General features: G+C 63.0%; 3 protein-coding genes and 1 long non-coding RNA gene across 9 annotated transcripts in view; 3 read left to right on the forward strand and 1 right to left on the reverse strand.

Annotated features, from left to right (window-relative positions):
* The first annotated feature begins 228 nt into the window (after window positions 1-228).
* Window positions 229-3131, forward strand: LOC129524087 (uncharacterized). Its single transcript, XR_008667745.2, has 3 exons — window positions 229-1153; window positions 1681-1858; window positions 2069-3131. It is a non-coding gene; the product is annotated as an uncharacterized lncRNA (long non-coding RNA).
* Window positions 3132-5648: 2517 nt separating this feature from the next.
* MAPK15 (mitogen-activated protein kinase 15) lies at window positions 5649-11753 on the forward strand. 3 transcript variants are annotated; one of them, XM_055348455.2, is made up of 14 exons: window positions 5649-5753; window positions 7005-7103; window positions 7358-7387; window positions 7523-7613; window positions 8011-8192; window positions 8280-8443; window positions 8629-8768; window positions 9536-9593; window positions 9896-10144; window positions 10302-10407; window positions 10533-10713; window positions 10831-10955; window positions 11034-11162; window positions 11364-11753. In XM_055348455.2, exons 1-14 carry the CDS (start codon window positions 5688-5690, stop codon window positions 11538-11540), a joined length of 1797 nt encoding a protein of 598 aa, XP_055204430.1. In that variant the 5' UTR covers window positions 5649-5687; the 3' UTR covers window positions 11541-11753. The 3 variants fall into 3 exon arrangements, with proteins under 3 accessions (XP_055204430.1, XP_055204431.1, XP_004047697.1); XM_055348456.2 differs by having other exon boundaries at window positions 8062-8192; XM_004047649.4 differs by having other exon boundaries at window positions 8062-8192; window positions 10007-10144.
* Window positions 11754-13196: 1443 nt separating this feature from the next.
* On the reverse strand, window positions 13197-27697 carry FAM83H (family with sequence similarity 83 member H). 4 transcript variants are annotated; one of them, XM_055348461.2, is made up of 5 exons: window positions 26971-27697; window positions 19454-19915; window positions 18476-18640; window positions 18284-18408; window positions 13197-18041 (listed from the first exon to the last, which is right to left on the reverse strand). In XM_055348461.2, the coding sequence occupies exons 1-5, from the start codon at window positions 27556-27558 to the stop codon at window positions 15206-15208; spliced, it is 4176 nt and encodes a 1391-aa protein (XP_055204436.1). In that variant the 5' UTR covers window positions 27559-27697; the 3' UTR covers window positions 13197-15205. The 4 variants fall into 4 exon arrangements, with proteins under 4 accessions (XP_055204436.1, XP_030870005.1, XP_055204439.1 ...); XM_031014145.3 differs by lacking the exon at window positions 26971-27697 and adding an exon at window positions 23005-23083; XM_055348464.2 differs by lacking the exon at window positions 26971-27697 and adding an exon at window positions 22146-22851.
* IQANK1 (IQ motif and ankyrin repeat containing 1) overlaps window positions 23283-27920 on the forward strand; it is a 58362-nt gene continuing 53724 nt past the window's right edge. Inside the window, 2 exon segments of the mRNA XM_063709598.1 lie at window positions 23283-23540; window positions 25176-25264. Coding sequence (XP_063565668.1) covers window positions 25180-25264 — 85 coding nt within the window. The 5' untranslated portion in view covers window positions 23283-23540; window positions 25176-25179.

The following is a 27920-nucleotide window of genomic DNA, read 5'->3' on the forward strand; positions in this document are numbered from 1 at the left end:
CCAGCCCTAGTCTCGTCCGGACACTCCTGTCCCTGCAACCACACCCCCACCCCCCCAGGCCTCTGCCCAGCCCAGCGCTTTAACTTCTGCCCTGACCCGGGTCTGGCTGCCAGCTGCCCAGCTGTGCCTCTGACCTACGGGGATGAGGGGCAGGAGGAGACCTGGTTTCTGCTGGGGGGCCGCGCTGCATGGGGCGATTCTTCGCGGGGAAGTGGGGAGAGCCTGGCCTTGGGGGCGGGCTCAGATGCCTCCCCAGGATCCCCCAGGCTTTTCGCTCATTGTTTTAGGAAGGCAGGCGGTCTCTGGGGTTCACCAGGTCCTGCACCGTCAATGGGGACAGAACTCACTTCCTGTGACACACCTCCCACCCTCGGGGGTCTTCTCGGCCCCCTCCTCAAGTGGCGTGGTGGTCTTTGTCCCCCCAGGACCTGCAGTCTCACCCCCTCAGATACAGGCTGGCAAACTGGAAAGGCCCTGGGAAGAAGGACACTGTCTGCTCCCTGTGAGGCCCTCCCCGCCCACAGCTGGGCCAGCCTCCCTCCTTTCACCGCCCTCCCCACTGCCCCGAAGCCGGGCCAGCCTCCCTCCTCCCCACCACAGCTGGGCCAGCCTCCCTCGTTTCACCGCCTGCCCCACCGCCCCAAAGCCGGGCCAGCCTCCCTCCTCCCCACCACAGCTGGGCCAGCCTCCCTTCCTGCCCACAGCTGGGCCAGCCTCCCTCGTTTCACCGCCTGCCCCACTGCCCCAAAGCCGGGCCAGCCTCCCTCCTCCCCACCACAGCTGGGCCAGCCTCCCTCCTCCCCACGCTCACCACAGCCAGGCCAGCCTCCCTTCCCACCCCTCCGCAGCCAGGCCAGCCTCCCTCCTGCCCCCGAGCCCCTTATGCTGGGCCCTGAAGGCTGCAGCACAGGGCCACCTTGGGTCTGCTCCTGGGGCTTGTGGGCTCCCACAGGCTCCCTGGGTGGCCCCGCCCACCGTGCCCCTGTCTTCCCGCCCCTACTGCTTTGCATGTCCTGCCTGATTCATCTCCTGAGACTGGGGTGAGCCCTGCACTGAGCGTAGCCACGGGGGTGGGGCTGTGTGCCTGGCACACCGAGCGTAGCCCTCCCAGCAGCCTCTGTTCCCATTTCACAGATGGAGAAACCGAGGCAAGGTGAGTTGTCCAAAGCCCCCTGGAACTGCTGGGGCTGTGACTTGGACCTGTGAGGGGTTCCTCCCACTTCTCTGCACTCCCTCTGGTGGGGTCCCCTCCCCCAAGCTGCCCTGTGCCCCGGGACCAGGACATGGCCAGTGCATGTGCCAGGGCTGCCTGCTCACCAGGCAAGGCCAGCTCCACCTGTGGAGTTGAGGATGGGCTGAGCCCACTTGCGAGCCCAGGACCCATGGGGCAGCTCCACCCTGTGCACCTTGTCCCTTGTGCAGCAGCTCAGAGCTGGTGGTGACAGCCAAGGGGGCAAAGGGGACGACTGACCACAAGTGAGGCCCAGTGGAGCTGCCCACCCTGTGTATCCTTTGGTTGGGGTCAGGTGCTGGGGCCCCAGTCCTGTTTGTTTCAGCACCCTGGGCCCAACCTGAACCTGTCCTCTGCCCCATATCCCTGGCAGGCCTCCCTGCACCCCCACCCACTGGGGCTGGCTTAGGCAAGGGTGTTTGAGACAAAGACCCTGCCCCCATGGCCAGGTACCTCAGAACCCGGGCCAGATCCACACAAGGCTCTCGGTCAGTCCCAAATGGAAGCTCCAGTCCCAGGCCGTGACATGCATCAGCTCCCACACCCAGGATTGTCCCAGAGAAAGCGCTCTGCCCTCCCCGTCCACGGCACCACGAGGGCCATGGCTGCACTACCGCACCTCTCCAGGTATGAGCATGAGGCCCGATCCAGCAGGCCCTGATCAGGTCATTCCTGATCATCCCTAACCAGGGCAGTGGGGGGCTGGGGTGTGGTCCAGGTGGGCCTGCATGGGGCCCCTTGGGAGTCACCTACCTCTGTGAGGAAGAGGATGGCCAAAGGAGGGTGCCCAGGGTCCAGAGCCCCTACACAGGCTTCAATGATGACACCTGCACCCAGCTCCAGAGACATCCCTGAGAGGCAGCCATCAGGGGTGCCCAGCTGAGGACACGCCTCCTTGGGGACCCTCATTCCTGAGTCCATGCCTCCAGATTCATGATCTCAGAGACAACCACATCCGCAACTGGCATGTGTCCCCACCGAAGGGGCTCAAGTAAGTGACTGGAGTGACCAGGGTGGATGGGCCTGGAGTACCTGGGTCTATAGCCCACACCCAGAGCAGGTAATAGGGGAGACCTGGGGTACCTGGGTCTGTAGCCCACATCCAGAGCAGGAGAGAGGGGAGACCTGGAGTACCTGTACCTGTACCTCAGGTACAGTATCTGAGTCTGTAGCCCACATCTGAAGCAGGAGAGAGGAGAGGACCATTTTGGAGTCCACCAGGTAGCTCCAGTAGGACAGGGAGAGGCTGTGTATGAGATGGGATGGGTGGTGGGCCATGGCTGTGACACTGGAGGGGACAGGGCGGGGATACCTTCTCAGACTATGACACTCAGAGGCAAGGTAGGATCTCGGCCCACACAACAGCACACGGATGGTGCCCTTATGGGAGAGGGCGGGGGCCATGCATGGGGCCTGTGACAGCTTGGGTGGTGGGGGCCAGGGGAGTTTGGTTTCCTGGGTTACGGAATGCTGGGTGTGTGTGAAGTAGGAGGCTCCAGCTACACTGTTTCACCAGGGGCTGTGATCTGGGCCCCACCCTTGTGACTCTGGGGCTTCTGGATGATGACCTCTCCCCAGACCTCACCCATGATTTCCCCGTGGATTGGTTAAAAATTCAATGCAAGGTCCAAGTCAATAATGCACCCAAAATAAAGCTGAAAGTTACAACCGCATGCAACAAAACTTATTGTGACTTAGCCCGGGCGCAGTGGCTCACGCATGTAATCCCAGCACTTTGGGAGGCCGAGGCAGGTGGATCACATGAGGTCAGGAGTTCGAGACCAGCCTGGCCAACATGGTGAAACCCCGTCTCTACTGAAAATACAAAAATTAGCAGGATGTGATGGCAGGCGCTTGTAATCTCAGCTACTCAGGAGGCTGAGGCAGGAAAATCACTTGAACCCAGGAGGCAGAGGTTGCAGTGAGCTGAGATTGTATCACTGCACTCCAGGCTGGGTGACAGAGCAAGACTCCATCTCAATAAATAGATAAATAAATAAAATAATAAACAAAACTTATTGTGGCTTATTGTCAAATATATTTGACTAACAAATGATGAGAAAAAAATAATCTTGACAAAATTTATATCGGCAAGAATATTTGGACAAGGGAAAGTTGGACTTGGTTGAAATAGTGCCCAGGCCGGGGTGGGTGGATCACAAGGCCAGGAAATCGAGACCATCCTGGCTAACATGGTGAAACCCCATCTCTACTAAAAATACAAAAAATTAGCCGGGCGTGGTGGCGGGCACCTGTAGTCCCAGCTACTTGGGAGGCTGAGACAGGAGAATGGTGTGAACCTGGGAGGTGGAGCTGGCAGTGAGCTGAGATGAGGCCACTGCACTCTACCCTGGGTGACAGAGCGAGACTCTGTCTCAAAAAAAAAAAGGGATGTGGCGCGGTGGCTCACTCCTGTAATCCCAGCACTTTGGCTGCCCGTCATCTGGGAAGTGAGGAGCGCCTCTGCCCGGCCGCTGTGCAACCTTCCAAGTGTGAAGTGACAGCCTTGTGTGTGATCTTTTCTGTCTTCCCCAAGTTTGCATTTTCGACATTAAAGTTTACTTTTTAGTTAAAAAAAAAATGGTAAGTTTTAAGTCAGCCATCTTGCTTTTTGCTTTTTTTTTTTTTTTTTTTTTTAGACGGAGTCTCAGTCTGTCACCCAGGCTGGAGTGCAGTGGTGCAATCTCGGCTCACTGCAACCTCTGCATCCTGGGTTCAAGCGATTCTCCTGCCTCAGCCTCCCTAGTAGCTGGGATTACAGGTGCACGCCACCATGCCCAGCTAATTTTTGTATTTTTAGTAGAAACAAGGTTTCACCATATTGGCCAGGCTAGTCTCAAACTTCCAACTTCAGGTGATCCACCTGCCTCGGCCTCCCAAAGTGCTGGGATTATAGGCGTAAGCCATCACACCCAGCCTTTTTTTTTTTTTTTTTGTGAAGGAGTCTTCCTCTTGTTGCCAGGCTGGAGTTCAGTGGTGTGATCTCAGCTCACTGCAACCTCCACCTCCTGGGTTCAAGTGATTCTCCTGCCTCAGCCTCCCAAGTAGCTGGGACTATAGGCGCCCACCACGGCGCCCACCACCACACCCAGCTAATTTTTTTGTATTTTTAATAGAGACGGGGTTTCACCATGTTGTCCAGGATGGTCTCGATCTCCTGATCTCGTGATTCACCCGCCTCGGCCTCCCAAAGTGCTGGGATTACAGGTGTGAGCCACCGCGCCCAGCCCTGCTATTTGTTTTCTACTGGTCTTATCTGTTCTTTGTTCCTTTTCTTTCTTTTTCTGAATTCTTTTTGAGCAAGTAGTATGTTTGTTGTGGTTGTTGTTTGAGACAGGGTCTGGCTCTGTCACCCAGGCTGGAGTGCAGTGGCGCAATCCAGGCTCACTGCAACCTCTGCCTCCCGGCTCAAGCGATCCTCCTACCTCAGCCTCCCAAGTAGCTGGGACAACAGGCTCATGTCACCACACCCAGCTAATTTTCCTATTTTTTTTTTTTGTTGTTGTTTGAGACGGAGTCTTGCTTTGTCGCCCAGGCTGGAGTGCAGTGGCGCGATCTCGGCTCACTGCAAGTTCCACCTCCCGGGTTCACGCCATTCTTCTGCCTCAGCCTCCCGAGTAGCTGGGACTACAGGCGCCCACTACCACGCCCGGCTAATTTTTTTTTGTATTTTTAGTAGAGACGGGGTTTCACCGTGTTAGCCAGGATGGTCTCGATCTCCTGACCTCGTGATCCGCCCGCCTCGGCCTCCCAAAGTGCTGGGATTACAGGCGTGAGCCACCGCGCCCGGCCCTATTTTTTCTTTTTTATAGAAATGAGGTTTTATGTTGCCGAAGCTGGTCTCCAATTCCTGAGTCATTAGCCACGCCCGGCTAATGTTTGTATTTTTAGTGGAGACGGGGTTTCACCACGTTGGCCAGGCTGGTCTTGAACTCCTGACCTCGGGTGATCCGCCCGCCTCGGCCTCCCAAAGTGTTGGGATTACAGGCGTGAACCACCGTGTCCCACCCAAATAATAATATACTATTAATACTTCACATGTAACTTAAGAACCTTACAATACATATTCTCATGTTATTTTGTAATAGTATAAATGTGTATTTCCATTATCCCCCTTCACTTTTTACTACTGGTGTCATGCATTTTACTTCTACAAGTTATAGAGTCCACAACAGATAGTTCTTGTTTCTACTTTAGTCAGCTGGGCTGGGCGTGGTCCTGCGAGGAGGCGGGCGGGGCGCACTGTGGGGCGGGGCCGGGGCCGGTGGGGACGTGGCCGGGGCGCATTGAGGGGCGAGGCCTGCGGGGAGGCGGGGTGGGCCCACTGTGGGGCGGAGCCGGGGCCTGCCGGGGGCGGGGGGCGTTGGGAGGGGCGCCCCGAGGGGCGGGACCGGGCCGCCGTCGGTTCCCACGGCAACCGACTCAACAGTAAGGCCCCGCGGGCGTCCTGGCCGCCATGTGCACCGCAGTGGACCCTCGCATTGTCCGGAGATACCTACTCAGGCGGCAGCTCGGGCAGGGAGTGAGTGCCTGGGGGTGCGTCCGCCCTCCGAGGGGCGCGGCAGATCTGCGGAGAGAGGACCTGCGGGGCGTGGCCGGTCCCCTCGGAGGCCTGTTCCGTCACACACTGGCGTCCTGCCTCCTCCGTAGGCGGGAGGGGTGGTCTGGAGCCCCTTCGTGCCTCAGTTTCCTCATGGGGGTAACACGATCCTGACTCCCAGGAACCTGGCTCCTGGAGGCAGGTGACAGCCAGGGCCCCCAGAGGCCTCAGGCAGAGGGATCCTGGCGCCCCACTCCCCACGCGCCCACAGTCGCCCGCTTCCCGGGTGCACACGACGCTCTGGGGAGGCTGGGCCCGCGCCTGGGTCACTGAGAGGAAGGGCGGACCCCAGGCTCAGGAGCACAGGGGCGAGGCCCGAGAAGGGCCTGAGCGGTTATGGGGTGGGCGCAGAGTGAAGGCCAGAGCCTTGTGTATGTGTGTGCGTGTGTGACCATGTAAGCCTGTGTGTGTGTGCGTGGGTGTGTGGGGGGGTGTTCGAGGGTGCCATGGTGGAGGGGAGGAAGAGCCTTCCGGGCGGTGCAGACGGTAAGTGCGTAGGTCCAGTGCAGGGCTGTGTATGTGCGACTGGATAGGAGATGGAGAGAGACAGATGGGTGGTGAGGGTCCGATCGTGTGGGAGCTTTCGGGAACTTCCAAGACTTTGGTTTTTACTGTTGCTGAGGCTGGGAGCTGTAGCAGCTGCTGGTGTCACTTTACAAGGCCCACCCCTGTGCTGAGGACCTACCATGGGTGTGCACGGGAGCGGCAGGTGGAGATGGGTTAAGGGGTTAGCGTAGCCACGCAGCGAGAGATGCCAGAGGCTGGGACCAGGGTGGGGGCAGAAGAGATGGTGGCAGGGGCTAGGTTCCGGAGGAATCTGAAGGTAGGGCCAACGGGATTGGGGGTGGATGGGGTGTGAGAGGAAGGGAGGGAGAGTGCCTGGGCAGCTGGAAGGATGGTAGGGCATCCCCGAGCTTCATTTCCTGCCCAGACGCTCCCCTCTGTGGCCTCCTTTCCTCCAGGGCCTCGCCAGCTCTCACCCTCCCTTCCCTCTACCTCCCCTCCTCTGGAAGATGTCGGAGTCTAGGGCAGCCTGCAGTTGCGGGAGCCCACACTCCCATCCCCTCTCGGGACCCAGGATGGGAAGGAGGAGCCTCATGTCTGTAGGGACAATCTGGGTGGGCAGGGGATGGGGGGAAGGGGCTGGCCCTGTGTGAAGGCACTCCTTCCCAGGCCTATGGCATTGTGTGGAAGGCAGTGGACCGGAGGACTGGTGAGGTCGTGGCCATCAAGAAAATCTTTGATGCTTTTAGGGATAAGACAGATGCCCAGGTGAGTGTGTGGGGAGAAGCGTGGGAGAGGATGGGGGCAGGGAGGGGCAGCCCCTTGCCCTGGTGCCTGGAAGCTCAGGTGGGAGCTGGAGCCCAGTCATAGCAGATGTTCTGGCCTGTCTCGGAACACTGCCCCCTTGCCACGCCTGGTCTGGTGGGCATTGGGTGACAGACATCAGCTCCTTTGGGTCCTCTCAGGACACGGGCTTCCTTCTTGCTCCACCCACCCACACACCTGTGTTTCTGTCTCTTCAGAGAACATTCCGGGAAATCACGCTCCTCCAGGTGAGTGGCCTGGGCCCTCCAGCCCAATCCCCTTGCCCAGGTACAGATCTCTCCAGACAGGAGAGAAACCGGCCTTCTTGGGCCCCAGAGCACAGCCCCTCCTGGCCTTCCAGCCACCTCCGACTCTCTCCCCAGGAGTTTGGGGACCATCCCAACATCATCAGCCTCCTTGACGTGATCCGGGCAGAGAACGACAGGGACATTTACCTGGTGTTTGAGTTTATGGGTGAGTGAGGCCCCGGCCAGTGCCCCAGCCCCACCTCTGTCCTGTCCTGACGCCGTCTGCGTGTCCCTCTGCAGCTGGCCCACAGTGGCTTGCTCCCTCACCGTGTACCCTGGACTCAGGGACAGACAGCTGACCAGTGTCAGCCTCCAGAGCCAGCAGCGACCCCTTTCGTCCCACCTGCCCCAGGCTCCTGCTCTGACCACAGTTTGCAGTTGTGTTCTCCTTTTCCTTCTCGTTTTATGAAACAAAGGCAACATGAAATAAAGTCTTAAAACTCCTGCAGGCCTCACCGCTGTGCCCACAGGCAGTGCACAGGATGGAGGAGCGGGGCGGCCAGGCCGTGGGCTGGTTCAAAGTGGGACAGACCTGCCAGGTGCCCCTCTCCCACTCCCCCCAGGTTGCCCCCCCAGCCCCCCACCGCCGACTGCAGTGCGCACCCTCTCTGCAGACACTGACCTGAACGCAGTCATCCGGAAGGGCGGCCTGCTGCAGGACGTCCACGTGCGCTCCATCTTCTACCAGCTCCTGCGGGCCACCCGGTTCCTCCACTCGGGGCACGTTGTGCACCGGGACCAGAAGGTGCAGTTCCCCCGCCCCTGCTATGCCACGTGGCCCGGCTCCCGGCCCCACCCAGCCCCGGGGCCTCAGCCTGCCTCCTCTCTGCAGCCGTCCAATGTGCTCCTGGATGCCAACTGCACAGTGAAGCTGTGTGACTTTGGCCTGGCCCGCTCCCTGGGCGACCTCCCCGAGGGGCCTGAGGACCAGGCCGTGACAGAGTACGTGGCCACACGCTGGTACCGAGCACCGGAGGTGCTGCTCTCTTCACACCGGTAACAGCAAGACACCCCCAACCCCCCCTCCACCTCCCTGCTGCCCTCCTGCCCAGCCAGGGCTCCCAGGCCTCCCGTACTCCGACCCTGCCTTCGTCCACAAGTGTTCCCCATTCACCCCCCAGCAACCCCACCCCCACCTCTGCCTCTGGGTCTCTCCATGCCTACACCGCTTCCTGCCCCAGATACACCCTTGGGGTGGACATGTGGAGTCTGGGTTGTATCCTGGGGGAGATGCTGCGGGGGAGACCCCTGTTCCCGGGCACGTCCACCCTCCACCAGCTGGAGCTGATCCTGGAGACCATCCCACCGCCATCTGAGGAGGGTGAGCCAGGCTGCTGGGGCTGGGCACCGGGAATGCTGTGGGTCAGACAGCACAGCTGCGGGTCAGACAGCACAGCTGTGGGGAGACAGCAGCTGACAGGCTAGGACTGTGCTGAGAGGAGGGACGGGGACAGGGAGGATCCAGAGGATGGGGCAGGAGCCCTAGGAAGACCAACTGGTGATGGGGGCCCAGGAGGAGCTGCTGGGGGTGGGTGTGGGCAAGACAGCACCTGGCACAGTCACCATGAGAGCCAAGCAGTGACCATAAAGGGGCCAGCAGGCTGGACAAGGTCCCCAAGGGATTTGGGTAGCAGGGGCAGGGACTGTCACTGTGCCGGGAGCTGGGGTGTGCAGAGACAGCTGGGCAGGAGAGATTCAGGTGCTGAGGGAAGACGTGGAGGAAGGCAGTGGTAGAGGGGCCATGGGGGTCACTCTTGAGGGTGGGGGCAAGAGGGAGCTGCACCGCCAAGCATATCTGCTTGTCTGGGTGGAGCCTCCTGGTCCATGGAGGTGGGCGCCAGCATCCACTTGTGTGAGCACACCCCAGGGCCGGGTGCCAGAGTGTGGAGCAGGGGTCGTGTGCGGGTGCTCCCGTGCACAGGCTGGGTGGCACGCCCTGGTGATGGGGTGTTTGAGCCCTGCCAGACAGCAGAAACCCTGTAGAGAGGCTGTGCTCCCTGGGGCTGGAAGAGATGGCTGGCCCCAGATGCCCTGAGCTGCCCCAGCCGACCAGGCCTGCCTGGGTCACACCACCTTCTGCTGCCCCAGACCTCCTGGCTCTCGGCTCAGGCTGCCGTGCCTCTGTACTGCACCACCTGGGGTCCCGGTGAGTGGGGGCACTTCGGTGAGGGTGACAGGGTGGCCTACCTCAAGGGAGCAGGGCCACCTTCCTGCAAGTTTACTGGGGCCAGTTTGTACCAGTTCAGATTCTGCCTGTTTTCAAGATGGCAGTCCCAAGCCCAACAACTGTTGGCCACACTGAAAGCAGGAGCCCCTGGTGCTCCTAGAGGGTGGCCCAGAGGAGCTGTGCCAGGGCGTGGAGAGGAGGGCACCAGGGGGCCGCAGGGGTCTCTCCACCCTGCAGGGGCCCAGACTGCCTGCAGGTCAGGCACAGGGGCATCTACCTAGACAGGACAGCAAGGTGGACCCCAGTTTGGAAGCTGAGCCCCCAGCCACGAACGTGGATCTGAGGAGGGGCCCTTGGGTCGGGCCCTGGAGACGACACATGGCAGCCCACAGGCCACGACAGACGCTGGATGCCCTCCTACCGCCAGACACCTCCCCAGAGGCCTTGGACCTCCTTAGGCGACTCCTGGTGTTCGCCCCGGACAAGCGGTTAAGCGCGACCCAGGCACTGCAGCACCCCTACGTGCAGAGGTGGGGGTGGGAGAGAGTCCCCCAAGTGCGGGGGGACGGGGGAGGGGCAGGAGAGAGCCAGCCCATGAGGGACAGCCCCACAGCAGGGACCCTGCTGTGATGGCTTGAGGGGCTCCCTTGGCCGCAGCCCGGGCCCCACCTCTCTGGCTCTCTGCAGGTTCCACTGCCCCAGCGACGAGTGGGCACGAGAGGCAGATGTGCGGCTCCGGGCACACGAAGGGGTCCAGCTCTCTGTGCCTGAGTACCGTAGCCGCGTCTATCAGGTGCTCCGGCTCTCGACCCCTATCATCCCCCGTCTACTGCACCCCGGAGGCTGCCTCCTATGTCAGAGACCCCCAAACGCCCCATGCCCAGGCTGTGACCTCTGAGCACCCTTCCCCTCCCGCAGATGATCCTGGAGTATGGAGGCAGCAGCGGCACCTCGAGAGAGAAGGGCCCGGAGGGTGTCTCCCCAAGCCAGGCACACATGCACAAACCCAGAGCCGACCCTCAGCTGCCTTCTAGGACATCTGTGCAGGGTCCCAGACCCAGGCCCCAGAGCAGCCCAGGCCATGACCCCGCCGAGCACGGTGTGTGATCTTTGCTGGCCGCCCACGCGGAGCATGGCCCGGGCCCCTTCTGCCTGTGCTGCCAACTGTGCCCAGCATTTGGTTCCTGACGCTGGGGTTGACCTTCTGACCCCACAGAGTCCCCCCATGCAGCCAAGAACGTTCCCAGGCAGAACTCTGCTCCCCTGCTCCAAACTGCACTCCTAGGGAATGGGGAAAGGCCCCCTGGGGCAAAGGAAGCGCCCCCCTTGACACTCTCGCTGGTAAGTCATGGTGGGGCAGGCACAGGAGGGACCCCTCCTCTGCACCTTTCAGTGACCCTGTGACATGGCCCTTCCCAGGTGAAGCCAAGCGGGAGGGGAGCTGCGCCCTCCCTGACCTCCCAGGCTGCGGCTCAGGTGGCCAACCAGGCCCTGATCCGGGGTGACTGGAACCGGGGCGGTGGGGTGAGGGTGGCCAGCGCACAACAGGTAAGCCCGGCCCAGTCTGCCCCCGTCCCCTCATCCTCTTTTCCCCTTTCCCCTTTCCCCTTTCCCCCTGCTTTTCCCTCCCCTCCCCATGCTTCCCATTGCCCCTCCAATGTCCAGTTCAAATCTCTCGAGGACCTCAAGGCCTCCCCTCCACTGCACCCCCTCTGATGCCCCCTTTATGTGACCCTCAACTGTACACAGGTCCCTCCCCGGCTTCCTCCGGAGGCCCGGCCCGGCCGGAGGATGTTCAGCACCTCTGCCTTGCAGGGTGCCCAGGGGGGTGCCAGGGCTTTGCTTGGAGGCTACTCCCAAGCCTACGGGACTATCTGCCACTCGGCACTGGGCCACCTGCCCCTGCTGGAGGGGCACCATGTGTGAGCCACCCTACTCCCTTCACCTGGCCCCCTGTTCCTGCCCCAGCCCCTTCCCCAGATCCCTTTCCAGTCTCCTGCACCCCTTAGCCCTCCCTGCTTTGCCTGGCCACGTTGAAGTTCCAGGGAGCTTGCCTGGGTCTCCTCGGGGGAGCAGATGAGGGCCCTGCCCCAGCCCCACTGACTTCCTCCAATAAAGTCATGTCTGCCCCCAACCTAAGCAGCCATCGTTCCTCCCCTCCCCTCTGAGGTCACAGCATCCACTAGCTGGGGGCCCCGACCCCCTTCCTGAAGCCTCCACTCCTCTGAGGACCCCACCCCATCCCCGTCCTGAAACCTCCACCCCAGAGCCCAGTGCCGCCCCCTAGAGGCCCTGCCCACTGCACATCCAGCACTGGGCTTTTCCCTCCAGGTTTGCCTGGGACAGCTTCTTGTCCTTTGTCCATCATTTCCTTACCTGCTGTGGCTTCAGGGTCCAGGCTGCCCCCCAGGGTGGTCCTGTGGGGTAGGGACCTAGGGTCACCCCATGGCCATGTTTGTGACTCTGAGCCAGAGGAGAGAAGGGGGACACCCCTCCCCCTGCTGTCAGGGACTGCAGCCTGCGCCCCCTAGTACAGCCACTGTGCCTGATCTGTCTTCAGGTCTCCATAGGTGAGGGTGGGAGACAGACATCTCGCGAGGTCAGGGTTACCTCCTCTTGTCACCCCCAGGCAAGGTCCCTGGTGTGAGTTCAGGCCAGGGCTGTGCAGGGCTGCAGAGATCAAAGGGGCCCTGTGGGCACAGAGCTGTGTCCTAGGGTGCCAGGTGTCCTCAGCTGCACCTGCCCATGGGTTGGGGTTGGAACACAGGGAGGCAGCTGGAAAGCTCACAGGCTGGAGGAGCTCACAGTCTAAAGGGCGCGGCCTGTGCTGTCGGTGGCGGGGTTGGGCTGCCAGGCTCACAGTCTGGGAAGCTCATAGGCCGGAGGAGCTCACAGTTTGAAGGGTGCGGCCTGTGTTGTGGTCGGTGTTGGGCTGCCAGGAGAGGGGCGCTGGCTGGGTTGTGGAAGCCATTGCCACCATGGGGGAGGGCGGGGAAGGACAAGATGTGGGTGGGGGAGCTGAGCAGAAGGTGAGAGCTGGCGCTGCCCTGGTGCTGGGCCAGGCACCTGCAAGAGACTCAGAAAGGGAGGCTGGGTTTGGGAGAAGGTTGGAGGAGGCGGAGGAGGGATCGGGAGGGCCCGAGGAAGCGGTGAGCCAGTCAGAGACCCAGCCCAGGGGCTTGTTTCCTGAGGGGGCTGCCGAGGGAGCTGCTTGTTGAGCTTCAAAAGCCCAAGGCGCAGGCCCAGGGTGCTGAACGAGCAGGACAGAGAGGCTGTGGGAGAGGAAGCTGCAGAGACGCCACAGGGCTGCAGGGTTGGAGGCTTGGGCAGTGTGTGGTGGGGCTGCTGAGTGGGGAATCGCAGGTGGGCACCCAGGAGTGTGCCTGCACAGGGGGCATCAGGGACAGGGACAGGAGAGCAGCGTGAAGTTGGGGAGGCCAAGGTGGGCCTTGGAAGTGGAGCTGGGGGGTCTTTAGTGCCCCCCACAGGGGTGGGTGGTGGGCCCACAGGGGAAATCTGGGAGGCCACGTGGTTAAAGGCTGCAGGATGTAACTGGGCGATTATACACACTGGGGAACGTGCTAGAATATTTTGTGTGTTGTGTTTTATTAACACCAAAATGTGCCACATCATGGTTTAGAAGAGGTGGAGGGTGCAGGCAGGAGGCTCCGAAGGCCTAGGCAGGGCCGCCAGCCTCTGGCCTCTCCATGGACTCCAGCTGGAGAGCCTGTCCGCTCAGTAACACCCCAGGCAGCACCAAGAATAACATGCCCACAAGAACATCATGGCCAAGAGACGCACAGGCGCATCCCGCTTCCAGGCACATTTTCCACCTGGCCAGAAGTCCCTGCTGTCATCCCGACTTGGGCAGTGGTTTTGGTAACCAGTGGGCTGTCCAGCAGTGAAAGTGGGGTCACTCTCCTTCCTTTCCCAGCTGCTGCAGTCGGAACTGCTGCCTTTGTTTGGCAGCCTTGTTTCTTAAATCAGTTCCCTCTTAGGATTTATTACACTAAAAACAATTAGTTTTTGAAAAGAAATAGGAGAATACAGAAACATGAATTTCACGAGGCTAGCATCTAACAGTGGGGGCTTTCTACACACGTGGTGCCAAAATGTGTCATTCTGAGTCAATTGCAATTCCTCTCTAGGGGTGAAAAGAGATAAAAGATAAGCCAAGAACCCTGGACAGATTCTTGGTGTTGGTGACAAAGAGGAAAGGACCTGAGAATGGGGCTGGTGGGGAGAGGGGGGTGTCTGCTGGATACCAGGAGGACAAGGACCACTCCCACCTGCAGGGGTGCCCAGGACCTAGTTGGGCTCGGCCTCAGCTGCACCTTGTCCCCTGCCCTCACCTGGCCCCATACCTGTCAAGGATAAGCACTCCACAACCAGCCCTTCTAGTGCCTGGCTTGGGCAGGGCCTGTGCAGGGGGTGCTCATGAGGCCGGGGCTGCAGGTTGTCTGGACCATGTTTTACTGTGCTACAAAGGCCAGTGCCCCCTCCCCACTCTCCCCCAGTGCTGGCCAGAGCCTCGCTGGAGGAGACGGCAGACCTGGCCAAGGCGCCCCTTCGGGCTTCCCTGCGTCCCGTTCCCAGAGGCCTGCCCTGTCCAGCTTCCTTGCCACTCCAAGGGGCATCTTCTGGTCCAGCTCCACCCCCCCCCCCCCACCCACCCCTTGCAAACTGCCCGCAGCCAGCCCAGTCTTCCCCACAGCAAGAGACGGGCCTCCAAAAAAGATGCTGGGAGGCAGCGAGCGGGAGAATCCAAGTAGGAAAGGAAGTGAAGCCCTGAGGACGGGGGAGACCGGGGGCGGGGGGGAGGGGGGAGGGAGGGAGGAGACCTTGAGAGAGGGAGGGAGCGGGGAGGGGGGAGGCCCTGAGAACAGGAGGCCCTGAGGAGGAAAAGGGCCCAGAGAACGGGGAGTTGAGGCACAGAGGCGAGACCCTTGCAAGAAGATAGGGGACTTAGCGGGGTGCACGGCTCACGCCTGTAATCTCCCCACTTTGGGAGGCTGAAGCGGGCTGATCATTTGAGGCCAGGAGTTGGAGACCACCAGCCTGGCCAACATAGTGAAACCCTGTCTCTACTAAAAATACAAAAACTACCTGGGCATGGTAGCATACACCTGTAATCCCAGCTACTCAGGAGGCTGAGGCAGGAGATTCGCTGGAACCCGGGAGGCAGAGGTTGCAGTGAGCCCAGACCGCTCAACTGCACTCCAGCCCTAGGTCTCAAAAAAATAAAGCGGGGCCGGGGGGGGGGGGGGGGTGGGGACTGAGGCACAAAGAGATGGCGGAGCCAGACGCTGCGCCACGCAAGGCTGACGGTGCAGAGATGAAGGTGCTGAGGGGAGAAAGGCACTGGTGGCGAGGGGTGCACCCCAGCGTTGGGGAGGCCAGGGGGCAGAGACGGCAGCTGCCAGGTGAGCCTCCAGTGGAGCCGAGGTCTGGCGCACTCAGCCAAGCCCCAAGTGGCCGTGGCCTGACAGCCGCTGCTCAAGCACATGAGCAGGGCTCTCTGTTCCGCGGGGCTTCTGGATGACCGGGGCAGCGATGCGGGCACCCTGGCCTGGGTTGCCAGGCCAGAAGACTCATTTCTTGCCTTTGAACGTGCCCAGGATCTTGGGCACGAACTTGCCCACCTTGCTGTCCCTGGTGCCCTCCTCCGCGGGGCCTTCCCCTGCCCCAGGGCTGCTGGCCTCCTCTTTCTTGCAGAAGACCTCGAAGCGGCTGTACACGCGCTTCTCCTTGCGCATGCTCTCCATGCGGCGCAGCAGCCGATCGCGCTCCTCCGCGCTGGCTGGCAGTGTGCGGCTCAGCCGGCCCTGGGTCCCCAAGCTGTCCGAGCGGAAGATGGCTGAACACTTGTCCTTGTCGGACATATCTGGGGCCAGGACGCCAGCAGCTGGTGGACGGCCTAGCTCGGGGCTGTTGTGGGTCGGGCCGGGGCTCGGGGCAGGGACCGCACGGTGCTTCTGGCCGTGAGCACTGATCTGCTCCAGAATGGCCTTCGTGTCATCCCGAAGGTTGCTGCTGTACAAGGCGTTGGCCGTGGCTGAGGACAGGCGCGCCCGCGGACCCCGCTCTTCTGTGGCAGCCTCCGTGCTGTCACCCCGGCCCAGTGACAGACGCCGCGGGCTCTCGGGTTGGCCGTTCTCCTGCGGCACTGGGAAGCCACCCTCATCCTCCATGCGCCGCTCGCCCTTGGGGCTCAGCAGCTGCCTAAGACGCAAGGAGCCTTTGCGCAGGACTTCCATGGGGCCGCTAGGCCCCTCCTCCCCGGGCCCGGCCTTCGGGGACTCCCCGGAGATGGTAAGGGTGAGGCTGCCCCTGCGCTCCGGCACGGGGGGCACCGGACTGCTCCTGCGCTCCGGCACGGGGGGCACCGGACTGCTCCTGCGCTCCGGCACGGGGGGCACCGGACTACCCCTGCGCTCGGGGTAGGCTGAGGTGGGGCTCCCCTTCTGCTCGATAAATCCTGTAGTTGGACTTCCTCTTCGAGTGGAAAACCCAGGCGTGGGGCTCCCCTTCCGCTCAGGGTAAGCCGAGGTGGGGCTCCCTTTTGACTCATTATGGAGCACCTGGTGCGCTCCGGGCCCTTCCAGCGGCAGAGGGCTGTCCAGCCCTTGCGGGGAGGTCGAGTGGCCCTGGGCAGAGAGGAAGCGGGAAGGCAGGCGGTCGGAGCCGCTCCGGCCCAGTGTGTCGAGCAGCTGCGCCGCTGTGAGCGACACGGCTCCCGGCTGCCGCTCCGCCTCCTGGTGCAGCTGCTGTGCAAAGGAGTCGCGCAGGTCCAGCAGGCAGCTCTCAAGGCTGCGGTGCTCGCCCCCCACGCCACCTGGGGCCGCCACCTCTTCCTGCCACGCCTGGGACACGACAGCCTTGCTGTGGCTGGCAACGGTGATGGCGCCCGCGCCGCCGCCGGGATCACGGGCTGGGCCCTTGTACTTCTCCAGCAGCTCCGCCACCTTGGTGGAAGCCGCGGAGCGCACGGCTTCTCCGCCGGGCCCCAGCGTCTCGCTGACCGTCTGCTCCTTGTGCAGCAGCTGCACCTTCTCAGTGGTCGCCGCAGCCCCGGCCGCGCCCTCGGCCTGTGACGTGCTGAAGATGAGCGAGGAGCGCAGCCTGGAGCTGCGCTGGACCAGGGGGTTCAGGCGCGAGCGGAATGAGTCCTGCTTGGCCAGGCCAGGCTCCTCCGGGCCCTCGCGCTCTGGGCCGTTGCCGCCGCTGCCCGAGCCTGGCACCGGGACCTTGGTGGGGAAGGCTGCTGGGACGCGGAAGGCCGAGGGGAGCAGATCGCCGGCAGGTGCCCGGCCCCCAGGAGCCAGCACGTCGTCTTCGTAAGCCTCCGCTTCCATGGGCGCCGGCAGGCCGTCGTCGCCCCCATTCTCGCCGTGGCAACCGCTCAAGTAGGAGGCCAAGCGCCAGCGCCGCAGCCCTGCCCGCCCCTCGGGCCCGCCCCTGCGCTCCGGCTCCGCCTCGGGAGCGGGGTCTGGGCCCGGCCTCGCCGCGGCCTGGCATGGGAAGCGCTGGGTCAGGTTGGGGCGCGGGGCTCCGCTGGGCTCCAGGCCGCGGGGTCCGGGCCCGAAGGCGGGGTCCGAGCCGTGGCGCACCTCGCGGGACGCGCTGGACGGCACGTAGTCCAGCCGCTGGTGCCCGTCGGGTCCGAGCTCCGGGAAGCGGGGCCCGGCGCCCAGGGTGAAGTCATCCGGGTCCGCGAAACCCGCGCGGCCCCCGCGAAGCTTCTCGAACAGGCCTTGCGGGCGCGCCGGCGCGAGCTGCGGGTCCCACTGGTACTGCTGCTGGTAGAGCTGGTCACGGTGGAAGTGGCTGGTCTGGAAGCGGAAGTCGTCGCCGTGGCTGAGGAACGTCTGCCGCGACACCTGCCGCGCGGCCGCGAAGTTCTCCACGGCGCCCGCGCCCTCGGTCGCGAAGCTGTGCCGCTTGAAGGCGTCCATCTCTAGGTGCCGCGCCTGGAAGAAGCCCCGCGCGCCCGCGAGCTCCCCAGCAGGCCCGGCCTCGGCCTCCAGGCGCCGCGAGAGCGGCCGCAGCCCCGCGTGCGGTTCCAGCGCGCCCCCCGGCATCCGCGGCGGCTCCTCCCGGCGGAAGGCCGACAGGAAGTGGCGGTCCGGGTCGAGGAAGGAGGGGAAGCCCAGGCCCTCTTCCCGGGGCGGCGGGAACAGGAGGTGCGCTCGTTTAGGGAAGGAGAAGGGGGTTGGCGCCCCGACCCCAGGGACGCCCACGAGAGGCCCAGCCCCGGCATACGGAGCCAGGGCATAGGCGTCCATGCGGGCCAGGGCCGCGGCCGAGGGCACAAGCGGCTCGGACTGCGCGAAGAGGATGCGGAACTCCTCGTCGAAGCTGGAGACCAGCTCTCCTTGGAACACGTGCGCCAGGCTGCGGTGGATCTTCTCAAAGGACCACATGAAGCTGTGGGGGGTCAGGGCCAGAGTCAAACCGAGCTGGAGCGAGGGCACTGCAGCCCTGTGGGCAGCGGGTGGGGCGGGGAGGACGCAGGGATGTGAGGTCTGCAAGGACCTGGGCCCGGCTAGGCTGTGCAGGGGTCTACAGGACAAGGGCTCCTGGCGAGGAGGGCCCTGGTGTGGAAAGGGGGTGCTGGGGCTACAGGAGGAGACCCCAGAGAAGGGGGTGAGGGAACCCCGCGGGCGCACCTGTAGCTCCCACTCATCACCACGGCACAGTCCACCAGCAGGAACTTCTCCTTGACGTGGCCCTTGAAGGACTTCCCAGTGCGGCAGTAGTAGGTGGGGCCCGCCACAGTCCGTACGCGCAGAAACTGGGGAGGGAGGGGAGTCAGATCTCTCCCACGGGTTCTCCCCAATCTCCCACTCCCGGGAACTCACATCCACGTGGTGCAGGTTGACACGGCACTTGTCGGCCATGTCCAGGAAGTGCTGCGCGTTCATCTCATCCAGCAGGATGTAGACTGGGACCCGACGGGCCGCGGCCTCCAGCACTTCGCTGAGCAGGTCCACATCAGTGAACATGTCCATCACCACGGCCACCACCTGCAGGGGCGGGTCAGGACGGAGAGGAGAGGCCCCTGCTGTCCCCACACCATTGTCCAGCCTCCCCTCCACACCCAGGAGGTGTCTGGATCACCCACAACCACTGTGAAACAAGCTAGTCTATCCTAGGGAGTTGGGGCCACGTCTAGGAAGATGGGCAGAAATAAGGGACCAAACAGAAGAGGTGTGGAACGGCTGGCCATAAGGGGGAAACCGAGGCAGGTGCAGGGCAGAGAACCCTGGATGAGGGTGGGCCAGGTTGGGGCACGGCAAGGGCCCCTCAATCCCCTCCACCCTACAGACGGCTAAGCTGCCCCCATTCCAGGGCAGCTGTCAGGGCCAAGTGCCAGGCTCCAGTTCTGCCCTGGGACAGGGTTGTTGCCCTGGGCAGGGAAGAAAGTCACGGGCCTTTAGCGTCTGGACCTCACGCCTCAGTCGCTATGGTTTAACAGCACCCTCCGCCGTCTGGTAGCTGTTTGGTGAGGGTTAGAAGCCCTCAGCTGGCCAAGGGCCACCGGGCAGGATGACAGGTAATTATCTGAACAATGAACCCAGGCTGGTGGGGTGCCCACCCATCCCCAGAGCCCCCGAGTTTCTGGGCACTGGTCATGACCACAGGCAAGCAGACCTGTGCAGAGCCTGCAGCCCCTGATGACTGAGACCTGGCAGCCCTGAAGATCTTTGCCAGGGACCCCCACTCCAGCTGGAGCTCAGGACTCACCCCACAAGCTGATCATGCTCATGCGTCTCCTCCACCCCCGTGCCTCTAGCCCAGGTCCCTCCCCCACTACCCTCAAGCCCAAGATGGCGCACCTGTTGGGCGGAACGGATCATCCTGCGGGCCTCATCCTTGATACTGGGGCTGTCGGGGGGCGGTGGCTGCACCAAGGTGGTCACCTCGGTGCCCTGGAAGCCGAAGGTCAGAGGCCAGCCCAGATCAAGCTCAGGCACGGCCTGGTCTGAGTTCACCGGCCAGTATGTACCCGAGGAGCCATCCATGTCCACGTCGAGAAGGCTGCCTTCGGGTGGCTCTCGGGTAACATACTGCGGAGGCCGAAGGTGTCGGCTCACATGTTCCAGCTCTTCAGGGCACAGGAAGTCTGGTGCCCCCTCGGTAGCGAGGAAGCGGCTGTAGGCCTCCGAGCCACCCTCGGCCAGGGCATCCACCGCCAGGCGGTAGTACTCCTTGTAGTGAGGTGGCAGGTACCCGGGGGCCAGTGGGTTGTCCCCCTGCGAGGAGCTCTGAGAGCGACGGGCCATGTTGGGGCCAGGGGCCTGGAGGGGCAGGGAGACACATGACTAGGGGTGGGGGCACTGGGACCACTCCTACCCTCGAGCATGGACACACTGGGGAAAGGGCCGGCAGTGACTTGGGTAGGCTGGAGTTTAGCCCATGCCCAGGAGGCCTTCCAGGGCACCAGCCGAGCCAGGCTCACAGAGAGCAACCCAGACCCTAGGATGCCCCTAGCTGAGGGGACACTGGCAGAGGGCTGGGGCACAGGTATCCCAGCCCTGTCTCTCCTTTCTCTGGAGGCTGAGGCAGGAGGACTGCTTGAAGCCAGGAGTTTGAAACCAGCCTGGGCAACACAGCAAGACCCCATCTCTACAAAAAATTTTAAACATTAGGCAGGCATGGTGGCATGCACACACAGTCCCACCCACTTGGGAAGCTGAGACAGAAGGATTGTTTGAGCCCAGGAGTTGGAGGTTGCTGTGAATTATGATTGTGACACTGCACTCCTGCCTGGGTGACAGAGTGAGACCGCATCACTACAAAAAATAAAAATAAAACGAACCCCCCCCCCCAAAATATTTTATGACTGTTGGCTTAAAGACAAACAATCCAGGCTGCATTCATCATTATAATATTCACTTTTTTCTTATTTTAAGACATTCACGGACCCCTGGCACTGTGCCTACTGGACAAGCTGGTGCCGCCCATGCTGCCCATGTGTCCGTGTCTGACTGCCTGGGAGACCGTGGGTAGGTCAGTGCACCTCTCTGGCCTGTCTCTACTGCACAACACAGCTGAGGGTCCACATGACACCATGCCTAGCCCAAGGTGAGCGCAGCAAACAGGGCTGTGACTACCCTCCTCCTGGAATGGCAAACTTAAGCCTCACACATAGTCCCGGGCCATAGCTCCTCCCCATCCTCAGGGTTTCACAGTTGGGTTCCCACAGCCCATTCTATGACCGCCCAGTCCTGGAACACTGATCCCTAGACTCTGTCCCTGTCTCCCGGCCCCCCCTTCCCTTGGCCCACCCTTGACCTCTTTCTTGTCACTGTCCCTCTCAGATAAAACCTCCCTGGGCCACAGCCCCTTGGTGCCCACAGGGCCCTGCAGGGCCTGCACTCCACATCGCCCAAATCTGGCTCTCCACTTGCTCAGAGTCCTGTCCCCACCAGCCCCCATCCAGGGCAGCAGGGACCTTTCCAAGTCCTGGGCTCGCCACCACCATCCATGCTTGGCTGCCCCACAGCCCACTCTGTTCTCCAAAGGGTCCCTGCAGGGGGCCTGGCCTCTCCAGAAAGGTGTCAGATGGGCAGCGCCCAGGGCCCACGCACACAGGGTCACCGAGCTATCTGGGTACCTCTCCCTGGAAGGAGAGCCCTAGGGACTGCTCAGTCCATCCCACTGCTCTTCGGGTTGGGGAGGGAGGCAGGACACCTGTCCCCGCCTAGCACACAGGTTCCTGAATGTTGGCCCTGGCTGGAAGGTGCCCAGAGGAGCGTGCCCCTGGGCGCTGACAGGATGGATGCCGGCCAGCTGGACTACATGGGTGCTAGCCGGAGCCACTTGGCTGAGAATGTTGGGGTCAGGAGGCAGCCGTCCTGCCTGGTGCCCCTGGGGGTGACATGGAGTTGGGACATGGGAAATACCTGGTGCCACTCAACAGCCCTAGATGCCAACCGGCTTGGGAGAAGCTGTCCCAACATTTCTTTGTTGGGGCACTGTCCTCATGGTTGACATATGGGGCTGGTTAGGGCACACCGTTCTGGTTGTGCCAGGGGCAGATCGAGGCCGACCACATGGGGGTGAGGTGTAGGCCTGTCTGGCTGGGCCGAGGCGCCCACTCACCATTGCCAGCCTGTCTGTAGGGGCGGTGTCTGACCATACAGGGCAGGGGGAACAACCTTGCTGATGTTGTTTGAGGGTACTTCCCGACACTGAGGGGACACTCTAGAAAGGACCCCCACTGTCCCTTTGGATTTCAGTGTCCAGGCTCCAGGCTGTGTGTCATCGGGGCAGGGACCATCCAGACGGTGGAAGCCCCCGTGGCCAGGAGCCCTCCCAGCAGACATGCCTCGTCCTCACAGGGTGATGCCCAGACCTCCAACGGCTTCATTCCTCACATCGTCTCCCTTCACGGGTACGTGTCTCCTGGGCTATGGACGGGGCGGCAGCCACTCCCGAGCCCAAGATGGAGCACCCCCGTGGCCTGCATGCCCACACATTTGCCTACCAAACGTCTGCCCAAGGGAGGGAGGGCGCGGAACCCACCCATGGGCAATGACTCAGCACGAATCCACTCTTCTGCTGCTGACCCCTGACCTCTGACTGGAAGTCAGGGCCCTCAGCTGGCCTTCAAGGACCCCATCCTCTCCACCCTGGCAGGAAGTGGGGTTCCTGAGTATCTGGAAGGAGGACCCCATGGAAGGATCTGGAGTTCCTACACAAAGTGGGGTGAACCTGTGCCAAGTTCCGATGGGCGCAGGAGGGCGCGGAGGCTCTAGGCGGCGGAAAGGTGGGGTGCGGAGGACGGGGCTCACAGACAGGAAGTCGCTCAGTGATAACTTGCGGAGTGGGCACCCCAGCCCCCAACGGGGTCAGTGCACCCTACGAGCTCGCGGCTGCGGCGGCTGGGTGCCCTATCCGCCCACCCCAGCCCAGGAACGTGGGCGCGAGGGGCAGCACTCCCATCACTCGCCCTGCTCGCCACGCGGGGTTCCAGGCCGCACCCTGGCCACCCCAGTCCACGGCGGCCCGGGCGGGCGTCCCCAGGGAAGGGTCCAGGCCGTGCCCAACACCCAGACTCCAGCTAGGCCGCGAGGGCGGGAGCGAGTCGGGACGGCCGGGCAGGCTCGACCCGGATCCCGGGCCCCTTCCCCCTCGGCTCTTTTCGGGCCGGCGTCGTGCGGGGGCGCTCGCGTCCATATCCGCACAGCGGCGCCCCCTGTCCGAGCAGCCCCGCCACCCCGGCCCCGCGCACGCGGCCGCGCTCCACTCCCACCGCCCCTCTCTGGGTCGCGCGGCCCCGGCCCAGGTGTGGGCGCAAGGGTAGCCCAAGTGGGACCGCGCCAAGGGGCGCCCGCCCCCCGCCTCGCCCCGCCCCGCTCGGGCCGGGGGAGGGGGGCCCTACCTGGCCAGGTGCGCGGGGTCTCGGCACAGGGGCAGCAGGAGCCGACCGCCGCCCAGCGGCCTCGCGGTCCGGTCGGTCCGGCAGCCACTCCCTGCCGCGGCCCGCCCGGCCTGATTCACGCGCCCGCCCCCGCCCCGCCCGTCGCTCCTGCCTCCTGCCTCCTGCCTGCCCGGGCAGCACCTGGAGGCGGGGCAGCCCCACCCGCGGCGCGCCCGCATTCCTGCGCCCCGCGCCCGCCGCCAGCCCCAGCCCGCGCCCCCGGCCCGCGCCCCGACCCGCCCGTGCCCTGCGGCCGCGCGCCCGGAGACCCCGGCCCAGCGCCGCCGGAGACCGCGAGGCCCGCACTTCAAAGACCCCGACCCCCGGGAGCCCAACTGTTGACCCAAGGCTCAAAGTTCCTAGCCTGACCCCTGACCCTCGCCCCGGAAGTCGGGGAGACTCGGAAGTTCCGGCTCAGTCGCTAGGAAACGAGCCAGCCCGACGCCAGGGGCGGAGCTCTGGCCGCCTCGCCGAGTTTGGGGAGGCAGGTGCGACAGGTGAGGACGGTGGGGCGGCGTCGAGCCCCGGGCGGGGCCGGGTCTGGGAGCCCCGAGAGCACAGGGGATCCCCTCACCACACACCGGTCTCCCACCGCACCAGCGCCCCACACGTAGAGGAGGACCCCGCCCACACAGAGGACCCCCAGACCCCAACCCCCACCACACACACTGATGCCCACAAGTACCTGGGGTCCCCCATCTTTCTCCCTCATCCCCTCATACCGATGCCCACACTTGTAGGAGACTCTGCCGCAGTGACCCCCCCATGCACATGCGGACCCCGAATGACCTGTCCCTCATGTACACCAACCCCCAAGCACAGGAGACTCCTCAGGAAGACAGAAGCCACAAGCACACCGAGTCCTGCCCATGCCAGTCACCCACGAACACGCTGACATCTGCACACCTAGGGAACCCCACCTGCATATGAGATTCCTCAGACACCAACCCCACACACAAACAGGGGATGCCATATTCACACTGACTCTGAGAGCACAGGGGAACTGCCTCACACATACGGAACCCTGTGTACACACAGGGACTCTGCAAAAACCAAGCCCCAACGGACAAGGGACCCAGTGTGCACAGCAAGCCTCATACCAGACGCCCCCCCATGTACACAGCAACCCCCACACACCACCCCGAGCTGCCCCTGGGTGCTCCAGTCCCCCAGGTCCCCCTCAGGCCCTCACTTAGGGCCCCTCCCCCTCTTAGGCCCTGCCCTACACTGGATCATCTGTCCAAACCACCACCCCTCGCCCCTGCCACTCCCACCCCAAGGACTGGCCCTGCCTCAACCCTTTCTGACGGTCATCCGTCGCCTTTCTCTTTGTCCCTCTTGCCATGTGATCCTATTTTCTGTTTTCAGGGTCAGTCCCAGTTTCATTTGTTCTTTCCCCAAACACTCAGTGCCACCCCACTGGTACCAGCATGCTGGAAACATGGGTGCGGGGTCAGACCAGTGCCCAGGCAACTGTGCTGCAGCGGGTGAGGGGCATGGGGCACCGGGGAGGACCCCGACAGGCTGCAGCCGGCAGGAGGAGCCTCCCAGGGAGATGAACTTGGGGGTCAGCTGTGTGGACTAGGGAGAGGGGTATTGCTCCAGGGCCTGACACCACCATCTGCCAGAGCCGGGACCACATAAGGTCTGAGGGTGTGGAGGGGTGAGTGCCTTGGGTGGGCTGGGGAGCAGGCTCAGGGGTGGGCTGGGTTCCCAGGGCAGTGGAGAGGCATGGAGGCTTCAGCAGAGAGGGCCGTGCTCATGATTACGGTGAGAACAAAGACCGGCCCACTGGCAACCCAGGCAGCTTGGGGCAGGGAGAAAAGAGTGCTGGACTCCAGATCCTGCGCCCAGCAGGATGGGCTAAGCCTGGGGCGGAGGGGCAGGCAAGCCACGGCCGCGGGGACGGGAGGTGGCCAAGTGCTCTTGCCAGGCATCCCGGCTCAAGCTTCTGGGCACACACCCGGGGCGGGCAGGCAGACAGGACACCAGCTGGGAAGCCTCAGGGGAGCCCATGTTCCTGCTGTCATCCACTCAGGCCCCCATGGTGTGCCCTGTTCCCCACTGCCACTGCCCCTGCCCTCTGCCACTCTGAGCACCCTCTCCCTGGTCCTTCCCTACCCACCCCCCAGGAGAATGGACAGTAAGAAGGGGAGACCCAAAGCTGCAGCTGGGAAGTGGCAGACGCTCCACCCTGGGCCCAAGACGAGAGCTGCTGCTGGTAAGTGCACCCTCTGACCTCCAGAGCACTGTCACCCAGACACTGACCTGTGAGACCTTCTATGTAGCCGCCGAGAGACACCCCCTCTGAGGAGAGCCCTTCTTCCAAGAGTGGCTTTTAGGGGATCTCTGAGTTGGGATTAGGTGTGATTGACCGAGGGTTCAGAGCCCATTCATTCATCTCAGACCTTGAGCCTGAATCTATTTTTTTTTTTTTTTTTGAGACGGAGTCTCGCTCTTGTCACCCAGTCGAGTGCAATGGCGCAATCCCTACTCACTGCAACCTCTGCCTCCTGGGTCCAAGTGAGTCTTGTGCTTCAGCCTCCCGAGTAGCTGGGATTATGGACGTGCGCCACCACGCCCTGCTAATTTTTGTATTTTTGTTTTAGTAGAGACGGGGTTTCGCCACATTGACCAGGCTGGTCTCGAATTCCTGACCTCAGGTGATCCGCCCGCCTCGGCCTCTCAAAGTGCTGGGATTACAGGCTTGAGCCACATGCCCGGCCAAGCCTGAATCTTATACCCCTGGGGTTGGGGTGGGGGCCTAGGGGTAGCACTCAGAGAAGCCCAGCTTTGGAACACATGGAGGTGGGAAGGGGGCAGGAGCCAGTGGGAGACGCCTAGATGGCCAAAAATGGGTTTTGAAACAGGAGGGTTCGAGTCCAAGTTGGGGATTCTCAGTCTAAGCATGTGTTCTCTGACTCTCTGCTCCATCTGGGCCATCCTGTGCTGCCCTCTGCCTGCGGCTTTGCTCCCAGTCACCTTCTCCATAGTCACTTCCAGGTTGGATGGTGACAGCTCACCTGGGCTGGGTCTTCCTGTGGGTCAGGAAGGAGACTTCCCCCAGTGCCCTCCCCCACCGCAACCCCGCCTTCACTGTTGTCACTCCCTTGCTCCAACTCCCATTTATTCTCTGTGCTGGCTGTGAACACATTCCAGGCTGCAAATCTGGGGTCCTTCAGCACCCAGGCCTGCACTGGGGTCAGTGATTGCTAAGAGAGCACCCCATCCTGCTCCCCAGACTGCCCCTCTGCTTAGAGTGGGCCTGGCCTAACACCCCTGGACGCCAGAGAGCTCCCAGATTCACAGGAGCAGGTGGGATGATGGTGACCGCTCCTCCACGCCAGGCTGGGGTTAGATCCTAGTTCCCCAAAATAGCCCCAGCTGCGTCTGAGGCCAGCCGCCCTCCTGGAATGAGGATAATGGGCACAGGTGCCGCATGCTGCTTCCGCAGTCTCTAGCCCTGAGTACACTGCACTCCAATAAACGGGGCAGGGCAGGCGGACCAGCAAGGCAGCCAGGAAACTGGGTTGCAGGGGTGGGGGCTGTGCTCTTCAGTTCTGCTACCTACTGACTGCACACCCAGGCCTTCGCCCTGCACCGCAGCCCATACACTGCCCTGGACAGCTCTGGCCCAGCATGCCTGGGTCTGCTGCAGGGACACCTCTGTCCCTGAACAAGTATCTGCCCTCAGTGCCCATTTCCACCATGCATTGGGCCAGCCTGGGCAGGCTTGCTGTCCCTTGGTCTTGCAGTGCCCTGTGTGGCGGGCACCAGCTTCACTTGGCAGATGTGAAGATGGGCCCACAGATACCCTGCATCCAGCCTGGCTTCCTGGGCCTCCACAGGCATCCCTAGGTTGCTGCAGTGGCCACCACACCAACACAACAGTCTGGGACCCCTCCCGCCACCCCATCCAGGCCTTACCTGGCCTTGGGTCTGCAGTGCTTCGAGGCCCTCACTCCGGAGCTGCTCCAGGGCCACGGCCAGCTGCAGCCCCTCCACGTGTACCCAGGCCTGCTCCTCCTGTAGCTGCTGCAGCCACAGCTGCTCCTCCTGTAGCTGCTGCAGCCACAGCTGCTCCTCCCGCCACAGCTGCATCTGCAGCTGGACCTGCCGCCACCGGTCCTCCAGCAGCAGCTGCTCCTGGGCCAGGCACAGCTGGACCTCATGGAGCCTCAGCAGTTCAGGGCCCAGGGCCGGCATGGGGTCCCCTGCTCCACAGCCTTCCATGTGCCCAGCAAGGACCAGCACCAGCTCAGACCCCGGAGCAGTGGCTGGCACCGGTCTCGAGGCTGCCTGTGGCTGCTCTGGCCTGGCCACCCTGGGGTGTCCCTGAGGTGCTGGCTCGATGCTGGTCACGTGCCCTGTAGGGGCCACCCCCGCTTCACCCTGAGGGCCCCCTGGGGTGGGGGGCGGGGGCTCGACCTCAGGGCCCTGCTGCCCAGCTGCCGGCTGGGCCCTGCCTGCCCTCCTGGCCCGGGGTTTGCGAACTCGACTTCGTTTCCCAGACATGGCCCTGGATCCAGCGCCTCCTTCACCAGGTGTCTGCTCCCCAGGGGCCCTGGCTCATGGACGAGCCGGCCTCAGGCCAGCTCAGAGGGCGTCCCTGGAGGCCACAGTGGCTGTGTGCTCCCACGCCAGGCTTGGCCCCCTGTTCCAGGTCCTGCCCCTCGCTGGAGCCCGCAGCACCGCAGCTCGGGACTCTGGCTCTGCCTATGGGCCTCACTGACCCCACTCGGTGGGGCCGGGCCACGCCAGGGAGTTTATAGGGACTCCGCGGCGCGGTGGCTCGCCTGGGCTGAGAGGCTGACTAACGCGCTGACACGGCGGCACGGGGCTTTACAGGCCACGGGCCCTGCCGGCGAGACTGGGAG

This window comes from Gorilla gorilla, chromosome 7, assembly GCF_029281585.2.
Source record: "Gorilla gorilla gorilla isolate KB3781 chromosome 7, NHGRI_mGorGor1-v2.1_pri, whole genome shotgun sequence".
NCBI classification, from domain to species: Eukaryota; Metazoa; Chordata; class Mammalia; order Primates; family Hominidae; genus Gorilla; species Gorilla gorilla.

Bases quoted from the DNA above. Each gene is read 5' to 3' on its own strand.
- MAPK15 (XM_055348455.2), top strand. From the start codon at position 5,688: ATGTGCACCGCAGTGGACCCTCGCATTGTCCGGAGATACCTACTCAGG. The intron at 5,754-7,004 runs GTGAGTGCCTGG...ACTCCTTCCCAG, and splicing joins GGCGGCAGCTCGGGCAGGGA to GCCTATGGCATTGTGTGGAA. The intron at 8,444-8,628 runs GTAACAGCAAGA...TTCCTGCCCCAG, and splicing joins GTGCTGCTCTCTTCACACCG to ATACACCCTTGGGGTGGACA.
- FAM83H (XM_055348461.2), bottom strand. From the start codon at position 27,558: ATGTCTGGGAAACGAAGTCGAGTTCGCAAACCCCGGGCCAGGAGGGCA. The intron at 18,409-18,475 runs GTGAGTTCCCGG...CTCCCTCCCCAG, and splicing joins TCAACCTGCACCACGTGGAT to TTTCTGCGCGTACGGACTGT. The intron at 18,042-18,283 runs GTGCGCCCGCGG...GACCCCCCACAG, and splicing joins GTGATGAGTGGGAGCTACAG to CTTCATGTGGTCCTTTGAGA.